This window comes from Bactrocera neohumeralis, chromosome 5 (genome assembly GCF_024586455.1).
Source record: "Bactrocera neohumeralis isolate Rockhampton chromosome 5, APGP_CSIRO_Bneo_wtdbg2-racon-allhic-juicebox.fasta_v2, whole genome shotgun sequence".
Taxonomy (NCBI): Eukaryota; Metazoa; Arthropoda; class Insecta; order Diptera; family Tephritidae; genus Bactrocera; species Bactrocera neohumeralis.
The window spans coordinates 7,776,158-7,794,025 of record NC_065922.1 but is presented as its reverse complement, the minus strand read 5'-3'; the positions used below and the strand labels follow the sequence as shown (position 1 = coordinate 7,794,025).

Sequence of the window (17,868 nt, the reverse complement as noted above, 5' to 3'; positions counted from 1 at the left end):
TACATTATATAAAATGCGTATGTTTGGTTATACATTTTCATTTTTATTCAGTTTATTACAAAAATTCTGTTCGATATAATAAGTAGTACTTTAAATAAATATCTTTCTATCGTAAAGTATGTTTTATTCAGGATCTTTTTATCACCAACGCAATAAAAGAAATCCTGAGTTGAAAAGTAACATAAGAATTGTATTCTTTGAATTGTAATACCTTTGTGAGAGGTAAGTCTTAAAGCGTCTATGAATAATATTTAAATGTATAAATGTATGTATAAAAAGTACAAGTTAAAGCTCAGTTTGACTTACACACATTTGCCTGTGTAATCAGTATATAGGCTTAGCAATGAATTCAGCACCACAACACACTTACCGGCATATTTGTCCATTCTTTATCAGCTCCAGCAATTGCATGAGTATGGGTGAGGTCTGAACAAGTCCGACATCATTTGAATCTAAATTCACGAGACATTTGAAGAACAGCGAAGTCATTCGTTGATCATTTGCCTGCAAGATGGTTGGCGCCATTTGATGCAACACCTTCACACGAAATTTGTATGCAGTAATATCAATGAATTTCTCGATGTGATCACAAAACATAGTCCAATCGGCCTCGAATATAATTTCTAACAAAACATCTATGGTTGCTTGTGATCTATCTTGACTGTAAATTAAGATCTGTCGGCATGCATTGATTTTGTTTAGACCGCAATATTCCAGACTATGAAATATTGTCATCAATAGCTTGTTACCATCATGGTACCGCACACAGTCACGCGCCATATGCAACAGTTTTATGCGATTGTTTCGCGTTGAGTAGGCACGACAGAACTCGTGCATGTAACGGCGAAAAAGATTTTCATGATTATAGGCAAATCTATAAGCAATATTTAGGTCCACCTCTGAAAATGTAAGCAAAATATTTCCGACTGTTTCCGACTCGCGAAATGTGTGCGAAAATTTACAGTTGCCGAGCTTAAAGCATCGGTCCACTAGGAAAGGCAAACATGTGACACCAAAGGTCCTCGCGATGGCTATTGCGTGTCGACTGGAGTTAAGACCATCACCACTATTACCGACTAATTCCCCCCTCATATGTGCAATTTGTGTGTTATCATTAACTTTTTTCAAATCCGTCACATCCGCTTCGTTACTAGATGACGGCAATTGCAATATGTCGCTCATAAGCGGTTTGATGGTGTCGAATGAAATTGGAGTGCTGGCAGTAGTTTGAGGCTGGTACGCCGGTTGCTGTTGTGTTAGCGGCGTTACCGCGCACACATTTTGTACTGTGCGTGTGATTTTCTCCAAGTTTACGAGTTTGATGGCATCCCGTTCCGTTTTAATTACTTGCTTATTAAAGGCATTCGTTGGCACTATGACCATTGGTAATGCGCCTGCTGTGGTCACGTCCTCTGCTGGAATAGCGTGTTTTGCCGTTGCGGTCGTCATTGAGATCTTCGGTATTTTGAACTTTTTTAAAATATCACTCGGCACGTGCGTAGAGCACTGTGCAGCTTCTACCTTGACAACTATACTCTTATCGTCCACCATTTCTTCATTTTCGACATGCACGACCTGCATATTTTCGTGGTTCTCATTTGTATTAACTGACATAAGTTCTGCTACAGGAGTACGATCCATATCGGGACACCGCTCATCATCTGATGAACTGGAAAAAGAAGTAGTTGGCATTTCAAAAACATAACCACAAATATATTAATGTTTCATACTTAAAACATGATGTTGCTAGAGATAGCGCATCGTCTTCCATTTCATCTTCGAAATCCAAGCAGTCATCATCCATTTTCAATTCCATCTCCAGCACAGATAAATTGCAATTTGTATCGGGTTGTTTTGCTTTTACATTAACAAATACTCCTTCAATCGCTTGCTTTTGATCTGCTTCGAAGGCGTTGTGGTGAGTCGAAAAAGCTACCATTTTTTCTGTACACCCATCTTGTGGACCCTCCAAAGATAAGTCCGCAGATTGGCCGAAATTTTCATTGCCTTTACGATTTCGTTGCTTTAGATCTTCTGCTTCTATGCAAAAATAAATTACACAATTTGCTTAAAATAAAAATATTCTCAAAATATTTATACAACAATAAAAAAGACTGAGTTTGATTGGACAGTTCGTACGGCAGCGATATGCTATAATTTTTCGATCTTAACAATTTCTTCGAAAATTGCAGGGATGACTTACCAGTTTCTGAAGCACTATATGCGTTTACACTCCCCGGTTTACAGGAAATGTCGGCATCCTCCTTACGACAGCTTTCTATTTCATTACCTATTTCTTGATATACATATACATATATAATAACGTAAATTAAAAACAAAAAATATATATATGCTTATAATTTGTACTTGTACCAGTTATTTGCGCTTGGGCTGTATTTGCCTCTTCCTGCTTACAGCAACTAGCAAAATCCTTCAGGAATAAGCTGTCTTCTACAATAGATTTGCCTTTGAATATATAAAAAAAACTGCTTAGAATCTGAAAGTTTTAGGAACCTACTTTCATAATGTTGGCATCTCATACCTTCGGTGAATTTATCCGTCTGCTCTTTTTCTTCATCACTTTCAATGTTTATATTTGTATCAACATTTCCGGTCGACTTTGTCGGTATTTCCGGTGCTTCCTCTGTTATGAAATTACTAACTGTTGAGTGATTGTTGTTAGTAAGCAACGTCAGCGTGGATTTTTCTACTTCCTCCGCACTTTCGCATACATTGCCAACTACAGAATTTCCTATACCTGAATCATTGCAACTTAAGTCTAAGAAGAGTGAAAATACGTATAAAAATACATATTAACATTTGCCCGATTCTACTTTTTTACTTACTGTCACTTTTATGCGATTCGTTGGCATTATTTTCTTCAGTGTATTGTTGTGTTGCAACAGGTTGTTGTGTGTTTTCTGACACAGCATTTACGGTAGTGTCCTTATCTTCAATGCTTTCAAGACCCGTCTCATAATCGTAAGTGAACTCTTCGGAATTGCTTTCCAACTGCGGTAGATGTGGTATTTCTAAATGTACGCTAACGTTATGACTCTGGTTATCTTCTTCTAAATCAATACTTTGATCGGCTTTTGTTGACAAATCACAAGCGTCATCCTCATTGTTCCCAGTATCGTGTTGGTTAGCGCTAGTTGTTGGGCTGACCTCATTTGCAGCAAAATATTCCCTGGGAGTATCTAATTGTGTGGCACTAACCAGTCCATCAAATGTTGATTTTGATTTGTTTGCCAAGAGTGTTTCTGTGTCCACGAATAGCAAATCACCTGAATCTCCGTGTAATTCATCAATATGACCAATACCATCAACGGTGGAAGAATATTCTGCTTTATTTGCACTATTTTCTGCCACATTTGCTACTTTAGTTTCAGTATTTGAGGCAGTATTTTCCTTAGCAACAGAGAGTTCCTCTAACCATTGCCCTCTATCACTGTCTTGACTGCAAGTGGCATCGCAATTACGTTGAGTTAAACCTTCATACACACCGACTTCGACAGTATTAGTGTGTTCGTTTGCGTTGACCGTTTTATTCATTAACCGTTCAATATTTGTTGTAATATCATTGGCTTTTCTTTGATCTAAGGCGTTTTCGCCATTTTTCACAACATTCGAATTTAAATCATTGGTTTTACTGTTATATTGGGAGTTGTGATTGTAATTGTTGTTGCATAAAGTAGTCTCGGAAAGAATTTCACCGAGTTCAAAGTCACAAATCGGTAGTGGATTGTTAGCTGTTTCCTTAGTCAGTAGTGCTGAAAATTTTTCGAATTGTATAATACGAATTATTACGTAAATCTTATGCAACTCACCACAATCTGTTGAAATATTTTCTGCTGCAGCAGCTGTCGTAATTGCCTCATTGTTGGTTAATTGCATAAAGGCATTGATATTATCTTCAAGGTCAATGAGAGGCATGTCTAAAGCTGCTCTAAAGGAAACATAATCGTTCTCTCCAAAAACACCCTCCGCCGTTTCATTTAATTTTCCAGCACAATTATTATTAAAATTAGTTTCTAAAGGCGTTAAGTTATTGTTGCTGTGAGAGGCCTTTTGAATCAGTTTTGACGATTTTAAAGACAGGTCCAGAGGCATTAGATCCCGATTGTCAGTGTCGATGGGTACATTATTAATAGATGGTGCGATCTGGCTGTAAGATATTGTAGACTTCTTCGATAAATCCAACAACACATCGGAAACATGCGCTGGCGGAGGAACAATTGCATTGCTTTGCGTTTGTGAGTCCTGTACCAAAACAGGCAAGGTAGTAGGGGCATCAAGAACACGCGCTATTGCATTTCCAGCATCGCCTACATTGTCTATGTAATTTACCTATGTTAATATGTTATTAATAACATCAAAATATTAATTTGCTACTTTTATCTAATAATAATAAATAACACAAAAATTCATTTTAAATTTTATTTAACAAGGAAAATAAATAATTATGAAGGAAATATCAAACTAATTTAAGGAATATTAACTAAATAAATATATGTATGCACCAATGAATAGCAATAATCTAATTTCATAATTTAAATTAATTAATAAAAAAAAAATTGTACGTGAGTGAACAAAATATGCATATTTATGAATTAACTAACCAACTCTGCCATATTGAATTCTTCTTGACCACCATCAATGTGCGTATTATCGGTTTGTAAAAGTTGACAATTTCCACCATTTTCCCAATTACCTTCAAGATAATATGTGATTGGTTGCTGATCGCTCGAATCCAAGTAATGAGTCGTGGATGTAACCAACTGTTGCGATATTGTGGATGAAGCCGCAGGTGTGACCGATCCTGCCATATTACAAGTATTAGAAAAAAGTTCAACATACTTAGCCAAGTCGCTTTTAGCCATTTCCGCATATTCTAAAGAACCTTGTTTCTCAGGGTTGTTTTTCGGTTTTCGACCACGTTTTTTCGGCGGTCCTTTTTCTACATTTGTTGATTTTTTCGATTTTCGTTGGCGTTTTTTCTTCACAAATTGCTCCTTTGAAGATTCAACATGATCAGGCACATCCGCACTGTAATTACTGCGCTCATTATTATTGATATTATCAAGTAGATTGGTGGCTTGTAAAGTTTCTGTCTCCTGATTTTCGACAAGCACTTGAGATATTAAACGTGATAACATCTCATCTTCTGGCTTTTCAGCATTTTCATTAATAGTCTCAATAGTACTTGATGTAGCTATGGGCAAATGGAAATCTTTACATTTATTGCTATTCAGATTTTCTTTCGAGGGCGCATCTTCTATCGGGTGGCTACTATTCGATCGTTTACGCAACAATTCGTCAACTCGACTAGCGAATAATCGTTGAGAAGCATCAAGTTCCCCCAAGTCAATCGAAATTTCCATTTTTTCTGAACCCTTTACTACTTGAGGTATTAAAATAGATAACGAAAGAGGCGAATCATCTTTTCGACCACACTGAGATTTACTTACTTCAGACCCATTGTATTGAATAGATGTGGTTCTTCGTTTACGTGTTGCCGTACGTCGTGGTCTTTGGGTGCCTACAAACTCATCACCGCTAGATTCAATAGAAGACATAGTAGGCGGCGAAATTATATGGGAATAATCAAGTACAACGTCCTTACACTTTTCTAACATACTCTTTATGTTCGTAAGTGAAGAAACAGCATCTAGTGCAACCAGCTGCACTTCAGGCTGACTTGATTGCAGTTGCATAAACAATCTGTTACGTCGTTCCAATTTCAATTCTTCACTGTCGAGTCTTAATTCTGGGTGATACTGGTATAACTGGTCTTCAAGCCGTTCAAGTTCAACGATTTCTGCCATAATTATTGTAAGAAAGTTACAACTTTTCTTAAATGTCTAGTTTTCCACAATTAATAAATAATCTTCGCTACCGATCATCACACGTTTATAACGGATTATTAATACAAATGGCGCAAATGACGCGTGAGACTTTTACAACAGGGTTGACATTACGTTAACCGTTTAACGTGGAAATTATTTCAAATTCTAAATAGATGTCCATAGCTCAAATAGGATATTAAAGTAATCGAGAGCTTAAATCGTATTTTATACAGTTTAAATTAATTCATCAAATGAAAATCTTTTAATACAATTGGCATGGTATGGTATTCTTATAACAAGGAGAATAACGTCTGGAGTTTTCGAGATATCCTTGAATATGTCTGGAGTAAAGAGAAAGGTTAATATGCATATAAATGAATTAATTTATTATTTCATCATACAAAATACATAAAAATTAACATATACATATTCATATTTCCATTATAATTAAAAGTCCGTAGTGGGTTGGCAGCTTTGAAATTTTAAGAAACCGATTACCCCGTTATGCGAACACGTTACCATTTGCATCCACAACTGACAGTTCTATTGTCAAACTAATTGAAAGATTTTGGTTACATCATTTTGGTTTTGTAGACATCATAATTTTGCTAGAAAAACATTGTGAAAAAGTTTGTTTGAAAAAGGCAATATTAATAAAATACTTAGGATTTTATATAAGATTATCTGAGGCAGTCCGGCTCGTGTTAACTGCAGTGAATGAGCGAAAGACGCGCCTAAAATGTCCGAAAACAATCAGGTTAGTTGATTTCTTCATTGCTGCCTCGTACATATTTTTTCGTGTGATGAGTGAGTGCCGCTGATGTCAATCTTGTGTTTTCAATAAAGCTTTAAGTTTGAGACTTTTCCAACGTCGTAGTATGCAAATGAAACATGTGTTGTAGATGTGTGCTTTGACATTTCTTTTACATATTTATTATCAAAAAATTTTCTGCGAACTAAAACACATGTCATATTTTTAATGCATTTATATTTACATTCTCACAAACTTATGTGTTTAGAAAACAAAAAAATAAATAAAATTAGAAATTATTTCACTTTTCTAACTGATAACCTAATCTACTTTGTAATCATAAATGCACTTTTAACAGTCTAAATTATTTACATAGTTATTCTTTCTTCGATAACGATTAGAGTAAGACCAATATGATTTAGTATGTATTTATAGAACAAATAAGACGCATTACTGCTTAGCTCTTAGTTTCTTATTAGAATTTTTTTACTTTATACAAAGTTTCCAAAAATATTCATTTGTTTACTTATATCTAGTTAAATATATTGAATTATTTTATTTTGTTTGTCTTGTTTTCAGCCACTTATTAAATGATTATCGACACAACTTGGCTTACACACCATTGCGCACCTTTCATAAAATTATACAAGACACCTTCAGTTTTCGACTCAAATAATATTGAAGTCTTTCAGTTTTAGGAAAACTGTTTGGTGTTGATAAATTTATAACAATATATTTCAAAATACTTTGATTTCATTGTTTTGCCAGACTTTTGCGAATAAAACGAGATATTTTATTTCGATAGATATTTTGTTTTCCCGGTCGTACCTTTGTTACACCTACTTGTTTACGTATGTACATATATACCAAATATAACGGCTTGTAAAGTATTTAAACGTAGAAGGATATCATAACGTAATTGCATTGTTTATATTAAGAACGTTTTATTTTCGTAATAATGGCGGCATATTTGAATCGCACTATATCGATGGTGACTGGAAATGGCGCCAACCCTAATGCAAACGCCGGCGCAACCACTTCGAACTATAATCCGAACGCTCTGATGGTTGAAAATCGTACCATGCAAAATGACAAATCACCGTTGCAGGTCTTCGTAAGAGCTAAGAAGAAGATCAATGACATATACGGCGAGATAGAGGAATATGTTGTCGAAACTACACAATTTATTAATGGTAAGTGCTGTGCCATAGCTATTGGGAAAAACTAATTAATAAAAATAAAATTCTTAGCTCTGCACGCAGAAGCAGAAATTGTGGACAAGGCGGAACGTGAACTTTTCGAGAGTTATGTACATAAAGTGGCCGCGATACGTGAGGTACTCACAAGGGATCACATGAAGGTCGCTTTTTTCGGGCGCACATCGAATGGCAAGAGTTCCGTAATTAATGCTATGTTACGTGAAAAAATTCTACCCAGTGGCATCGGTCATACAACTAACTGTTTTTGCCAAGTTGAAGGCTGTGATGGCCAGGAAGCTTATTTGATCAAGGAAGGTTCGGATGAAAAACTTAATGTAGTGGTAAGCTGCAGTTATCATGTTTGCAAGATTTGTTTTTAATAAAATCTTACGTTTACGTGTCTGCAGAATATCAAGCAATTAGCAAATGCGCTTTGCCAGGAGAAACTTAGCGAAAGTTCATTGGTTCGCATTTTTTGGCCTAGAGAGCGCTGCAGTTTGTTGCGCGACGATGTCGTCTTCGTGGACTCCCCTGGTGTGGATGTATCAGCTAATTTAGATGATTGGATCGATAATCATTGCATTAATGCCGATGTATTTGTGCTTGTATTAAATGCTGAATCGACTATGACACGCGCCGAAAAGCAATTCTTTCACACTGTCTCGCAAAAACTTTCGAAACCGAATATTTTCATACTGAACAATCGTTGGGATGCATCCGCTAATGAACCTGAGTTCCAAGATTCGGTATGTAGACTGAAATTAAATGTAGTAAAATTTCTAATATTCATGTAGTTTGTAATTGAGTTTGTAATTTTAACTTTTTTTCGTTTAAATGTGTAAACTGTTAATGTTGACTGCGTAAGCAGGAGCTCGAAAAGGTAAAAGTGTTAGAATGCCTTTGCTAGCTTTCATAAAACCATATACATATATATAGTATTTACATAAATACGCTCGACTCAGTACACATATGTATGTATGTATATGCAAAATTATGCTGAGTCGTATGCATACCTATTTGAAGAGCTTTTCACATCATTTTTTATTTTATGCGCATATTTTCTTTTCATACGCTTTTTTATCACAAATTGTTTACTTACTTAATATATATTTTTAGGTTAAGTCGCAGCATACGGAGCGTTGCATTGATTTTTTGACGAAAGAACTGAAAGTAAGCAATGAAAAGGAAGCAGCCGAACGCGTATTCTTTGTATCAGCACGAGAAACTCTTCAGGTAAATAAATAATTAAAATATTTTTGCACAAACAACTACTGTAAATAAATAACCCACTATAGGCTCGTCTTGAGGAGGCCAAAGGCAATCCACCACATTTGGGCGCCATCGCTGAAGGCTTCCAGGTACGTTACTTTGAGTTCCAAGATTTCGAGCGCAAATTCGAAGAATGCATCTCGCAAAGCGCCGTCAAAACCAAGTTCGAGCAACATAGCTCGCGTGGTAAAAGTCTGTCCGGTGACATGTGCTCTATGTTGGATAACATTCATGAGCGTACAACTATATTCAGAAATTTGAAAATGGACCAAAAAACCCTACTTACTGAACGTATACAAGGCACCGAAACGCAAATGATGCAAGTGACCAGAGACATGAAGCTCAAGATACACAATATGGTAGAAGAGGTGGAGCAAAAGGTGTCAAAGGCGCTCAATGAGGAAATTTGGCGTTTAGGTGTACTGATCGATGAATTCAATATGCCATTCCATCCGGAGCCCCTAGTATTGAATATCTACAAGAAGGAACTCAACTCGCATGTCGAATCTGGTTTGGGTTCGAACTTGCGCGCTAGACTCTCAATGGCATTGGCAATGAATGTGGAGGCAGCACAAAGGGAAATGACGGGTAAAAAGTTTGCCGCAACTGCTACATTTCTTAAATTGTGCTTATATGTAATTTACTTACAGATCGCATGTATACTTTGGTGCCGAACGAGAAGGTGGTCGTTCAAACGAAAATCGCCACACGCACACAACCCTTTGAAATGCTATATTCGCTCAATTGCCAGAATTTATGTGCAGACTTTCAGGAAGATCTCGAGTTTAAATTCTCTTGGGGCATTACAGCGATGATTCAACGTTTTACTGGTAAAGTCAGGGAACGCAATAAGAAAGGACCGGCGGTGCTATTAAATCGGCCAAGCAGTATTGGCGTGAGTAGAAATAATTAGACTTCTTTCGGCCTTAAAGGGTTTGTCTTAAAAAAATTTGGCTTATTTTTTTGCAGAATTTATCGCCTTCAACACCGGGCACCGACACGCCATTATGCCTGATACCACGCCCGGTTGGCGGCATTACACAGGAGCAGCTTTCTGTTATCTCACGCTTCGCATTGGCGTCTGTGGGCTCCCAGGGTACTGTAGGCGGTCTAATCGTGGCTGGAATTGTATGTATAGAAGTGCAATATTAGATTTTCACTTGCTGTAATTATGTAATTTAATAATATTTCGTATTGACAGATGCTAAAGACAATCGGTTGGCGCGTATTACTCGGTGTTGGTGCCCTTTATGGTTGCATATACTTATACGAACGCTTGTCATGGACTAACTCAGCCAAGGAGCGTGCGTTCAAGTCGCAATATGTGCGTCACGCCACCAAAAAGCTAAAAATGATTGTCGATCTCACATCGGCGAATTGCAGTCATCAAGTGCAACAGTAAGCCCCTATTTTTATGCGCATAATTGTTTCAATTTTTCTAAAAATTCGTGAAATTTCACAGGGAATTGTCTAGCACCTTTGCGCGCCTCTGCCGTTTGGTGGACAATGCCACAACCGACATGAATGACGAACTCAAAAGCCTTGAATCGCAACTCACTGTTCTTGAGTCCAATCAGAAGCAGTTGAAATTGCTGCGCAACAAGGCCAACTATATTCAAAACGAACTGGATATTTTCGAGAACAACTATATTAGGATAAACTAGCTATAAATTTAATTGGAAAAATAGTGCATGCGCTCGACATTTTCAATTTTTCGCATGTGTGTGTAGTGAAATTTAAAGCTATAAAGCAAATAATGTTTGTTTAAGACAATTTATACACAGTTTCAGTAATTTGTGTCAGTTCGTCGGCGTACAAATGTACAATGCTGATTACCTTTTAGATGAATACACTTATTTTGTTGACCTTTCATCAATCATAAAATCATATTTTAACTTTATTCGGCAACTTTCATGTGTATTAATTATGTTGCTCATATTTATATACATTATATTTAAACAATTACGTTTTCTCTTCTACTGTGACCGGAGGTCAACAGCATTTGGCGGTTTGGCAATTTATAAGTAGTTCTTACGATATCTCTTTAAATATGTATTGTTTTTGTTAATAGCAAAATGCTAACACTGAACTATTTTTTTTTAAATGTACATATACTATATTTGATGAAAAATATTTAGCTAAGTGACTGTAACACTCTAATCAAACAGTTTAATAAAATTGAGTAAAAAAAAATTGAAATCAATATAATAATTGCGAAAGATTTTGGGTTTTCGAAATTAAGATATTTTGTTGTAAATGTGGCCACAGGTAATTGAACTTAAGTTTTAGAACTCAATGACGTCATTTAACGAAGGATTCAGGCAACAAGCTGGAAATTGCAGTGATTTTCTTGTCTTAAAGATAAAAGCAATTTTCACGTTGAGTTATTCATGCTTTTATAACATTCTGTTAGTTAAGACGGCTTTTAGGGAGGCTTTAATCTATAGCATATTTAGTAATGCTATCCATTCATCCCCCATTTGGGTGTGTTTATTTTGATTTCAACCAAACAATCAAATATTCAGACCGACTTGTGTTCGTGAGAGTTTCTTGGAATTGCAGTAACCACTTATATAATAATCGAAATTCAGATCAGGGCCAACAAGCGATACGCAATATACGAAGCACGCGCTCGAAATTACAAAGCAATTTTATTGCTTTAATGTTAAAAATATGCAAGGCAATACTACTCTTGAGGACAATTTTGCATTTTTCCTCTTTACAGTTGCGAAATTTCTGCAGAAATCAACGTCCTTGAACCCGTCCAACGTACTGTTTGTGTGACCATCACTGAAGCACAGTGTTGGTGCGTTAGCAACAATACAATAACCATAGCGTCCCTTAATATACCCATGTACGTTTATGTGAATGTGGTAATCATGTACAACATAGGGTAACTGTGTTGTGTCGCGTGCATACTAATAGGAGCCGGTTTTGTTGAGTTTTAACTACAACTGCATTTTCGGCACGCGAGGCTCACTGTTGTTGTAGCTGATTACCTTTGCTTAATTTGTTTACTTTGTGGTTAAAACTTCATTGTTGAATGACTCAACTCGTTTGTTTTTGCACGGTGTTGACAACACCTACAGCTACGCAGCAAGGACATGTTTGCTTCGATTGCGAAAGAGGTGTCAAAATAACGCAAAGAAGTCCAAAAATAAAATAAACAAGAATGTTCGATGTTACCAAGTTGCTGGTTAAAAGCTGAAAAGCTAGTCACCACGCGACTAAATGCATATCTATAGCTTGTTCACATCCTTTGAGGTAAACACTTGTTGCACACCTACTTTGCTTACATATGAATGTACATACATACATACATGTTTACGCACCAGTTTGCACGTTTGTTTTTACATACTTATGTATGTATGTATGTATATGTATTGGACATACCGAAGTGTTTATTGACACATATGTAAGCACAAGGAATTAATTTGAGTTGCCTAAAATTGACCTTGACCGCGTTACGTGCGTTAACTGCAATTCTGCAGCGAGTTCCGAAGATTTCTCGCGATGTTTCTTCATATACACACATAAACACCAACGCTAGTAAACAGACAGAGATTTCTAGTTGTTTTGCTTGCATTTTACAACAAATTGTCATATGTACATACGTATGTACGAAATTCGGCGAAATTCATAACGTGTCTATAATTAAGTGTATACAAGTATATACACACATGTACTACTGTTTTTGTTGGTTTTATTTTAAGTACGTTTACAAAATATGCAATAAACGCGTGCGCTAACGGCATAGTAAACACTTGTCAAGTAAACAATTAGCGCCAATTAGCTAAATTAAGCGATTCCTTATGAAATTAAAATGCCCTTTGGGTTATTGGTGGGCTGCACGTATTTGATTAACAGTAAATAAAGTGCAGGTAAACAATAATAAAGGCTGACTCATTCCAATAATTGCTTGTTTGTTCTTGTTTAGTCATGTATACGGCAGCTTATTTGAATATGATGTAATATATATTGTTGTACAATTTTGTTATTGCATTTATATGTATATATTTATAGTGTGTTCAATATTGGAAAGAACGTCTCTAAAACTTTCTAAATGTAATTAAAATTTATGAATGAAACGTTTCTTTAGCATGAAGGTATTCTAACAGCATTAGCGCCATCTAGCGTATGTTAGAACTTTTCGACTTCTTCTGTAGCTTGCTAGATGTCACACCTGTCGTTTAGCGAGTGGAAGGCAATTTTTGAAGCGGAAATGTTGCGCTAACCCGAACTATTCAATTTTAAATGCAGTGCACACAACAACAACAATTCGCGCATCATACAATTCTAATTATGATGTTGTTTATGTTGATAGTGTTATGTGAGTGACGAATTAAACATTTGACAGGTGTCATACTTTATCAGCTGTTTCACTCTCCTATTAGATTAGCTACGTGTAATTTTATAGTATGAATTAATACAAATTTGCTTTAATTAACGAATTTGGGCTTTCCGAAAAAAAATAACGTTTCAATGAACATGAATGGTGATTTGTGAATTCATGATTTGTTTAAGCAATACTTATAAAGTTTGTTATTAAGCCAGCTACTATTGATAGATGACTCACTAAGCCGAAATAAACAACTATCAACACAACATGCCCAATGGCGTCAGCAAAAACGTCACCAGAAAAGTGCTGATATACTATATACATACATATGTGTGAAGTTTTCATACATTTTCCACTTGTGCTACCTCTTTCCTTTACCGCCAACGGAAAACTGCAGTTGGGTCATTGCCACCGTCATAAGTTAAGCGCCTGTCTTGTTAGTATATACTATTGGTAAGCGCCCACTTTACACGAAACGCCATAAAACAGTCACAACAACAACAATAACAGGGTGCATAATAAAGTCTGGGAAATCAAAAGTGCTGAATTGCATCAAATTTCCTTCAGACCGTGTCTGACTGGGTACGCACTGACATTTGCATGATAAACGCCATGATTGTGCCGATATTATGTTGTTGTTGTGGCGGTAGCTTTGAACGATTTCATAATATTAACAGTGAACTTTACAGGTGAGTGAACCATGAGGTGGGCCCGTGTAGTAAACAAGACCACACAAAAAAAAAAGGAATTGGGAAACATAAGAATTGAGAACAACAAATCATTTTGGCTCAGACATTCTTCAAATATTGGGTTAAGAATGCAATGAGGCAACCACTCGATGGGTTCCAATCATTGAATTATATTTCGGCGAATGCCATTATACTAAATAAATGTCATAGATATTTACCCAGCGGCTTGAGCGTGCAAATGTTTTGTTAAAATATGCATTTAATTTTGAAATAATAATGACAAATTGTTCAAAGGCCTCGGTCAAATACAGATGTTTACAGAGTTGATGATGTAAACAGCTGTTGCGTTGCGATTGGGCAGAGAAGTTAGGTTGACTTCTGATCAGAAGACATAATGTATTTTAGGGAAATTCACACATTTGATATTGGGTCGGCGATTATAAGTAAAGGAGTCGGGATAATCCTAAAAAGAGTTTTTTGTATTTTACCACCAACGGTGAACTACGAAAATAGCATTACCACTCACATTGCTTCTTCTTTATTGGCGTAGACACCGCTGACGCGAATTGGCGCCAATTGGAGATTCCAAGTGTAGCCAGGTTTTTCTCCACCTGGTCTTTCCAACGGAGTGGAGGTCTTCCTCTTCCTCTGCCTCCCCCGGCGGGCATTGCATCGAACACTCACAGAGCTGGGTGCTTTCATCCATTCGGACGACATGATCTAACCACCCTAGTCGCTGACTCTTAATTCGCTGAACTATGTCAATGTCGTCGTATATCTCGTACAGCTCATCGTTCCATCTACTACGGTATTCGCCATTGTCAATGCGCAAAGGACTATAAATCTTCCGATGAAACTTTCTCTCGAAGACTCGTAACGTCAACTCATCAGATGTTGTCATTGTGCCTCTGCACCATATAGCAGGACGGGGATGATCAGGGACTTGTAGAGTTTGGCCTTTATTCGTCGAGAGTGGACTTTACTTCTCAATTGTCTACTCAGTCCGAAGTAGCAACAGTTGGCAAGAGTTATTCTGCGTTTGATTTCGAGGCTGACGTTGTTGCTGGTTCCAAGATAGACGAATTGATCTCCGACTTCGAAGTTATGACTGTCAGCGGTATCATGGGATCCAAGTCGCGAGGGCGACGACTGTTTGTTTGATGACAGAAGATATTTCGTCTTGCCTACGTTTGCTACCGTTACGCCCATAGCTGTACGCTCTTGACTTGGATGACTTGGAAACGATTGATTTCGTTCCGTGAAAAAGGCTTTTACTTCTCAACTCCCAACTCAATTCAGAGTACATCTTGTACTCAAGAGTGATTTTAAGTTTTGGCTATCAGCAGAGTCAAGCGCTTAAAAACAGCTGCAATTTGGTGAAATATTTGCTTGCTAAGCTCTCCACTTTCCTATATCATTATATGCCTCAAACATACATACACACACGTATCTTCAATCGCATGCGAAGACGACACATACAACAACATAATCGACAATGCTGTCGTCTTCACAGCCTGGGCTGGCCTTTCTTCTGAGAACTGCGAATATTTGAAATCGCCTTTGGACTGTCCCTTACTACAATTACGTCGCGGCTTCTGTTTTCATTGCGTTCGCTCGACATTGGTTTATCAGTGAGAGCGTTCGTCATGTTTTTGTCCTGCTTTTGCTTCACATTGACCCACATCTGGGTCCATTGTACGGCCAACCAGGCCAATAAACACACACGCTTCTTCATATGTCTATCAATGCATTACAAAAACAATAAACTACAAATCGAAATTGGAGCATCACGAACCGAAGAAAAGGGCATGTGAGAGTGGCGAGGTGGAGGCGTGTTGTCATATTTAGACAATTTATTTGTTTATAAAAACCGAAAATTCATGTCAATGCCTTCCATTATCAGAGCCATAGTGTTGACTTAATATTTTTGGACTATCATCATTGTTATGGGTGATTCCCACTTAGAGCATAATTATTTTGTCGTTCATCGTCATTATTTGTCCTCAAGGTCGTCTGAGTATATGAGCTTTTTAGAAACTTTTTCTTTGTGTTCTCTTTTTCTCTTTTTTCTTTGAAAGGTGAATTTTCGATTAATATTCGGTTATTTCGTTCTGTCTTAATTTTTGCCGTTATATTGCCCACCGCGCTGAGTCATTCTTGTATACTTGGCTTAAAGGATACGTGAATAAAAAAATAACAGTAAGAAATGGAGTCGATATTTTCTGCAATAGTGTGCGCCTTAGGCAAACAATATCAGGTCTTTCGGTTCTTCGCATCTATAAGAATCGACTTGGGCTTAAATGGCTCCAACAGAAAGAACGGCTAGTTTTTTGGGATCCATAAATCGGCCACCCAGTGATTTCACCTCGTGGGACTATTTTTTTTTTGAGTACATGCTAAAAGAGGTGCGACCGTGCAGTTTTCAAGTTGCACGTTATTGACGAGCTGCGGTCGGATGAGACGGTTTTCGAAAGACGTAATAGTAAATATCATAAAAATTTCGGATTTATAAATAAAATATTTGTTATTTTATTTATATTGGTCGAGAGGCTGTTTTTGAAAAACGAGTATTCAGTTTTGAGCCTTTCTCCTGATAGGATTTGACTATAAGGTGTTAATGATCTAAGTGGAATGTTAGAGGTACATTGGGTTTTTCACTCAGCTTTGCCCTGGTTGTGTCGGGTTTAAGTGGTCATTGCCCTATGGGTGTAACCAGGTTGAAAATTCCACCGGATGCTTGTTGTGAAAGCTGTTTAGAATAAGACGATGTAGAAGCAATGAGGGTAGTCAGGCTTCTGAAGCAGTTACAGTCGTAGGGCTTTACCCAATTTCTAATTTTGCGTTCTCGCCGCGATTCCTGGAAACGTGAGCAACCCTTGTGTAATATGCGGTAGCCAACCCGTGTGGAGCATGTGGTCACGGCTAAAAGAAATGAAGCTTTCGTAGAGCTATTCCGACATATTCGATTTAAGCGTTCGCTGAAGTCTGCATTGCAGCGTCTGTTTATCAGTGGTACGACTGGAATGTGCGTCGTTCCCGAAACAAGCGGTTTCCTACAAATATGTATAACATTTTATACTACTCGCCTAGCGAGATTGTGCGCTGTGTTTGGGTCCCGCCGCGTAGAAATCACTCCCAATGAAAAAGAAACAACAGTCTCGGATGAAAGACCCAACTTTTGTTGCTACTTTAGACTGAGTAGGTAATTGAAAAGTAAAGTCCTCTCACGACGAACAAAGACCAAACTCTACAAGTACCTCATTATTCCCGTCCTGCTATATGGTGCGGAGGCATGGACTATGACAACATCTGATAAGTTGGCCTTAGGAGTGTTCGAGATAAAGGTTTTACGGATAATTTATAATCCTTTGCACTTTGGCTACGGCGAATACCGCAGTCGATGGAACGATGAGCTATACTAGATATTCGGCGACATTGACATAGTTCAGCGAATCAAGAGACAGCGGCTGCGCCGGCTAGGTCATGTTGTCCGGATGGTAGAGAGCACTCCAGCTTTAAAGGTTTTCTACTCAGTATCGGATGGTGGCAGCAGAGGAAGAGGAAGACCTTCACTCCGTTTGGAGAGATCAGATGGAGAAGGACCTGGCTTCGCTCGGAATCTCCAATTGGCGTCACATAGCAAAAAGGAGAAACGACTGGCGCGCTGTTGTTAACTCGATTATAAGAATCCCAGAGAAAATAATCTAGAGACGTTAAATCGCATGATCTACGCATCACTTGACTGAGCCATTTTACGAGATTAATGGGTCAT

The 17,868-nt window shown here is 37.4% G+C and overlaps 2 protein-coding genes and 2 long non-coding RNA genes across 8 annotated transcripts; 2 read left to right on the top strand and 2 right to left on the bottom strand.

Annotated features, from left to right (window-relative positions):
* Positions 1-22: 22 nt before the first annotated feature.
* Positions 23-5,897, bottom strand: LOC126759712 (uncharacterized). 3 transcript variants are annotated; one of them, XM_050474744.1, is made up of 8 exons: positions 4,623-5,897; positions 3,831-4,350; positions 2,847-3,773; positions 2,543-2,779; positions 2,368-2,466; positions 2,204-2,296; positions 1,731-2,040; positions 23-1,669 (listed from the first exon to the last, which is right to left on the bottom strand). In XM_050474744.1, the coding sequence occupies exons 1-8, from the start codon at positions 5,826-5,828 to the stop codon at positions 367-369; spliced, it is 4,695 nt and encodes a 1,564-aa protein (XP_050330701.1). In that variant the 5' UTR covers positions 5,829-5,897; the 3' UTR covers positions 23-366. The 3 variants fall into 3 exon arrangements, with proteins under 3 accessions (XP_050330701.1, XP_050330702.1, XP_050330703.1); XM_050474745.1 differs by having other exon boundaries at positions 1,731-2,037; XM_050474746.1 differs by having other exon boundaries at positions 2,374-2,466.
* A 311-nt stretch (positions 5,898-6,208) lies between these two features.
* LOC126760044 (uncharacterized) lies at positions 6,209-6,602 on the bottom strand. Its single transcript, XR_007667146.1, has 2 exons — positions 6,512-6,602; positions 6,209-6,457 (listed from the first exon to the last, which is right to left on the bottom strand). It is a non-coding gene; the product is annotated as an uncharacterized LOC126760044 (long non-coding RNA).
* LOC126760034 (transmembrane GTPase Marf) lies at positions 6,507-11,279 on the top strand. Of its 3 annotated transcripts, none has more exons than XM_050475370.1 (11): positions 6,507-6,606; positions 7,180-7,793; positions 7,851-8,140; positions 8,207-8,545; positions 8,668-8,679; positions 8,916-9,032; positions 9,095-9,656; positions 9,719-9,963; positions 10,038-10,196; positions 10,270-10,466; positions 10,531-11,279. In XM_050475370.1, exons 2-11 carry the CDS (start codon positions 7,559-7,561, stop codon positions 10,730-10,732), a joined length of 2,358 nt encoding a protein of 785 aa, XP_050331327.1. In that variant the 5' UTR covers positions 6,507-6,606; positions 7,180-7,558; the 3' UTR covers positions 10,733-11,279. The 3 variants fall into 3 exon arrangements, with proteins under 3 accessions (XP_050331327.1, XP_050331328.1, XP_050331329.1); XM_050475372.1 differs by having other exon boundaries at positions 6,508-6,606; positions 7,709-7,793; XM_050475371.1 differs by lacking the exon at positions 8,668-8,679.
* A 2,156-nt stretch (positions 11,280-13,435) lies between these two features.
* Positions 13,436-14,408, top strand: LOC126760043 (uncharacterized). The gene is made up of 2 exons (XR_007667145.1): positions 13,436-13,860; positions 14,097-14,408. It is a non-coding gene; the product is annotated as an uncharacterized LOC126760043 (long non-coding RNA).
* The last annotated feature ends 3,460 nt before the right edge of the window (positions 14,409-17,868 follow it).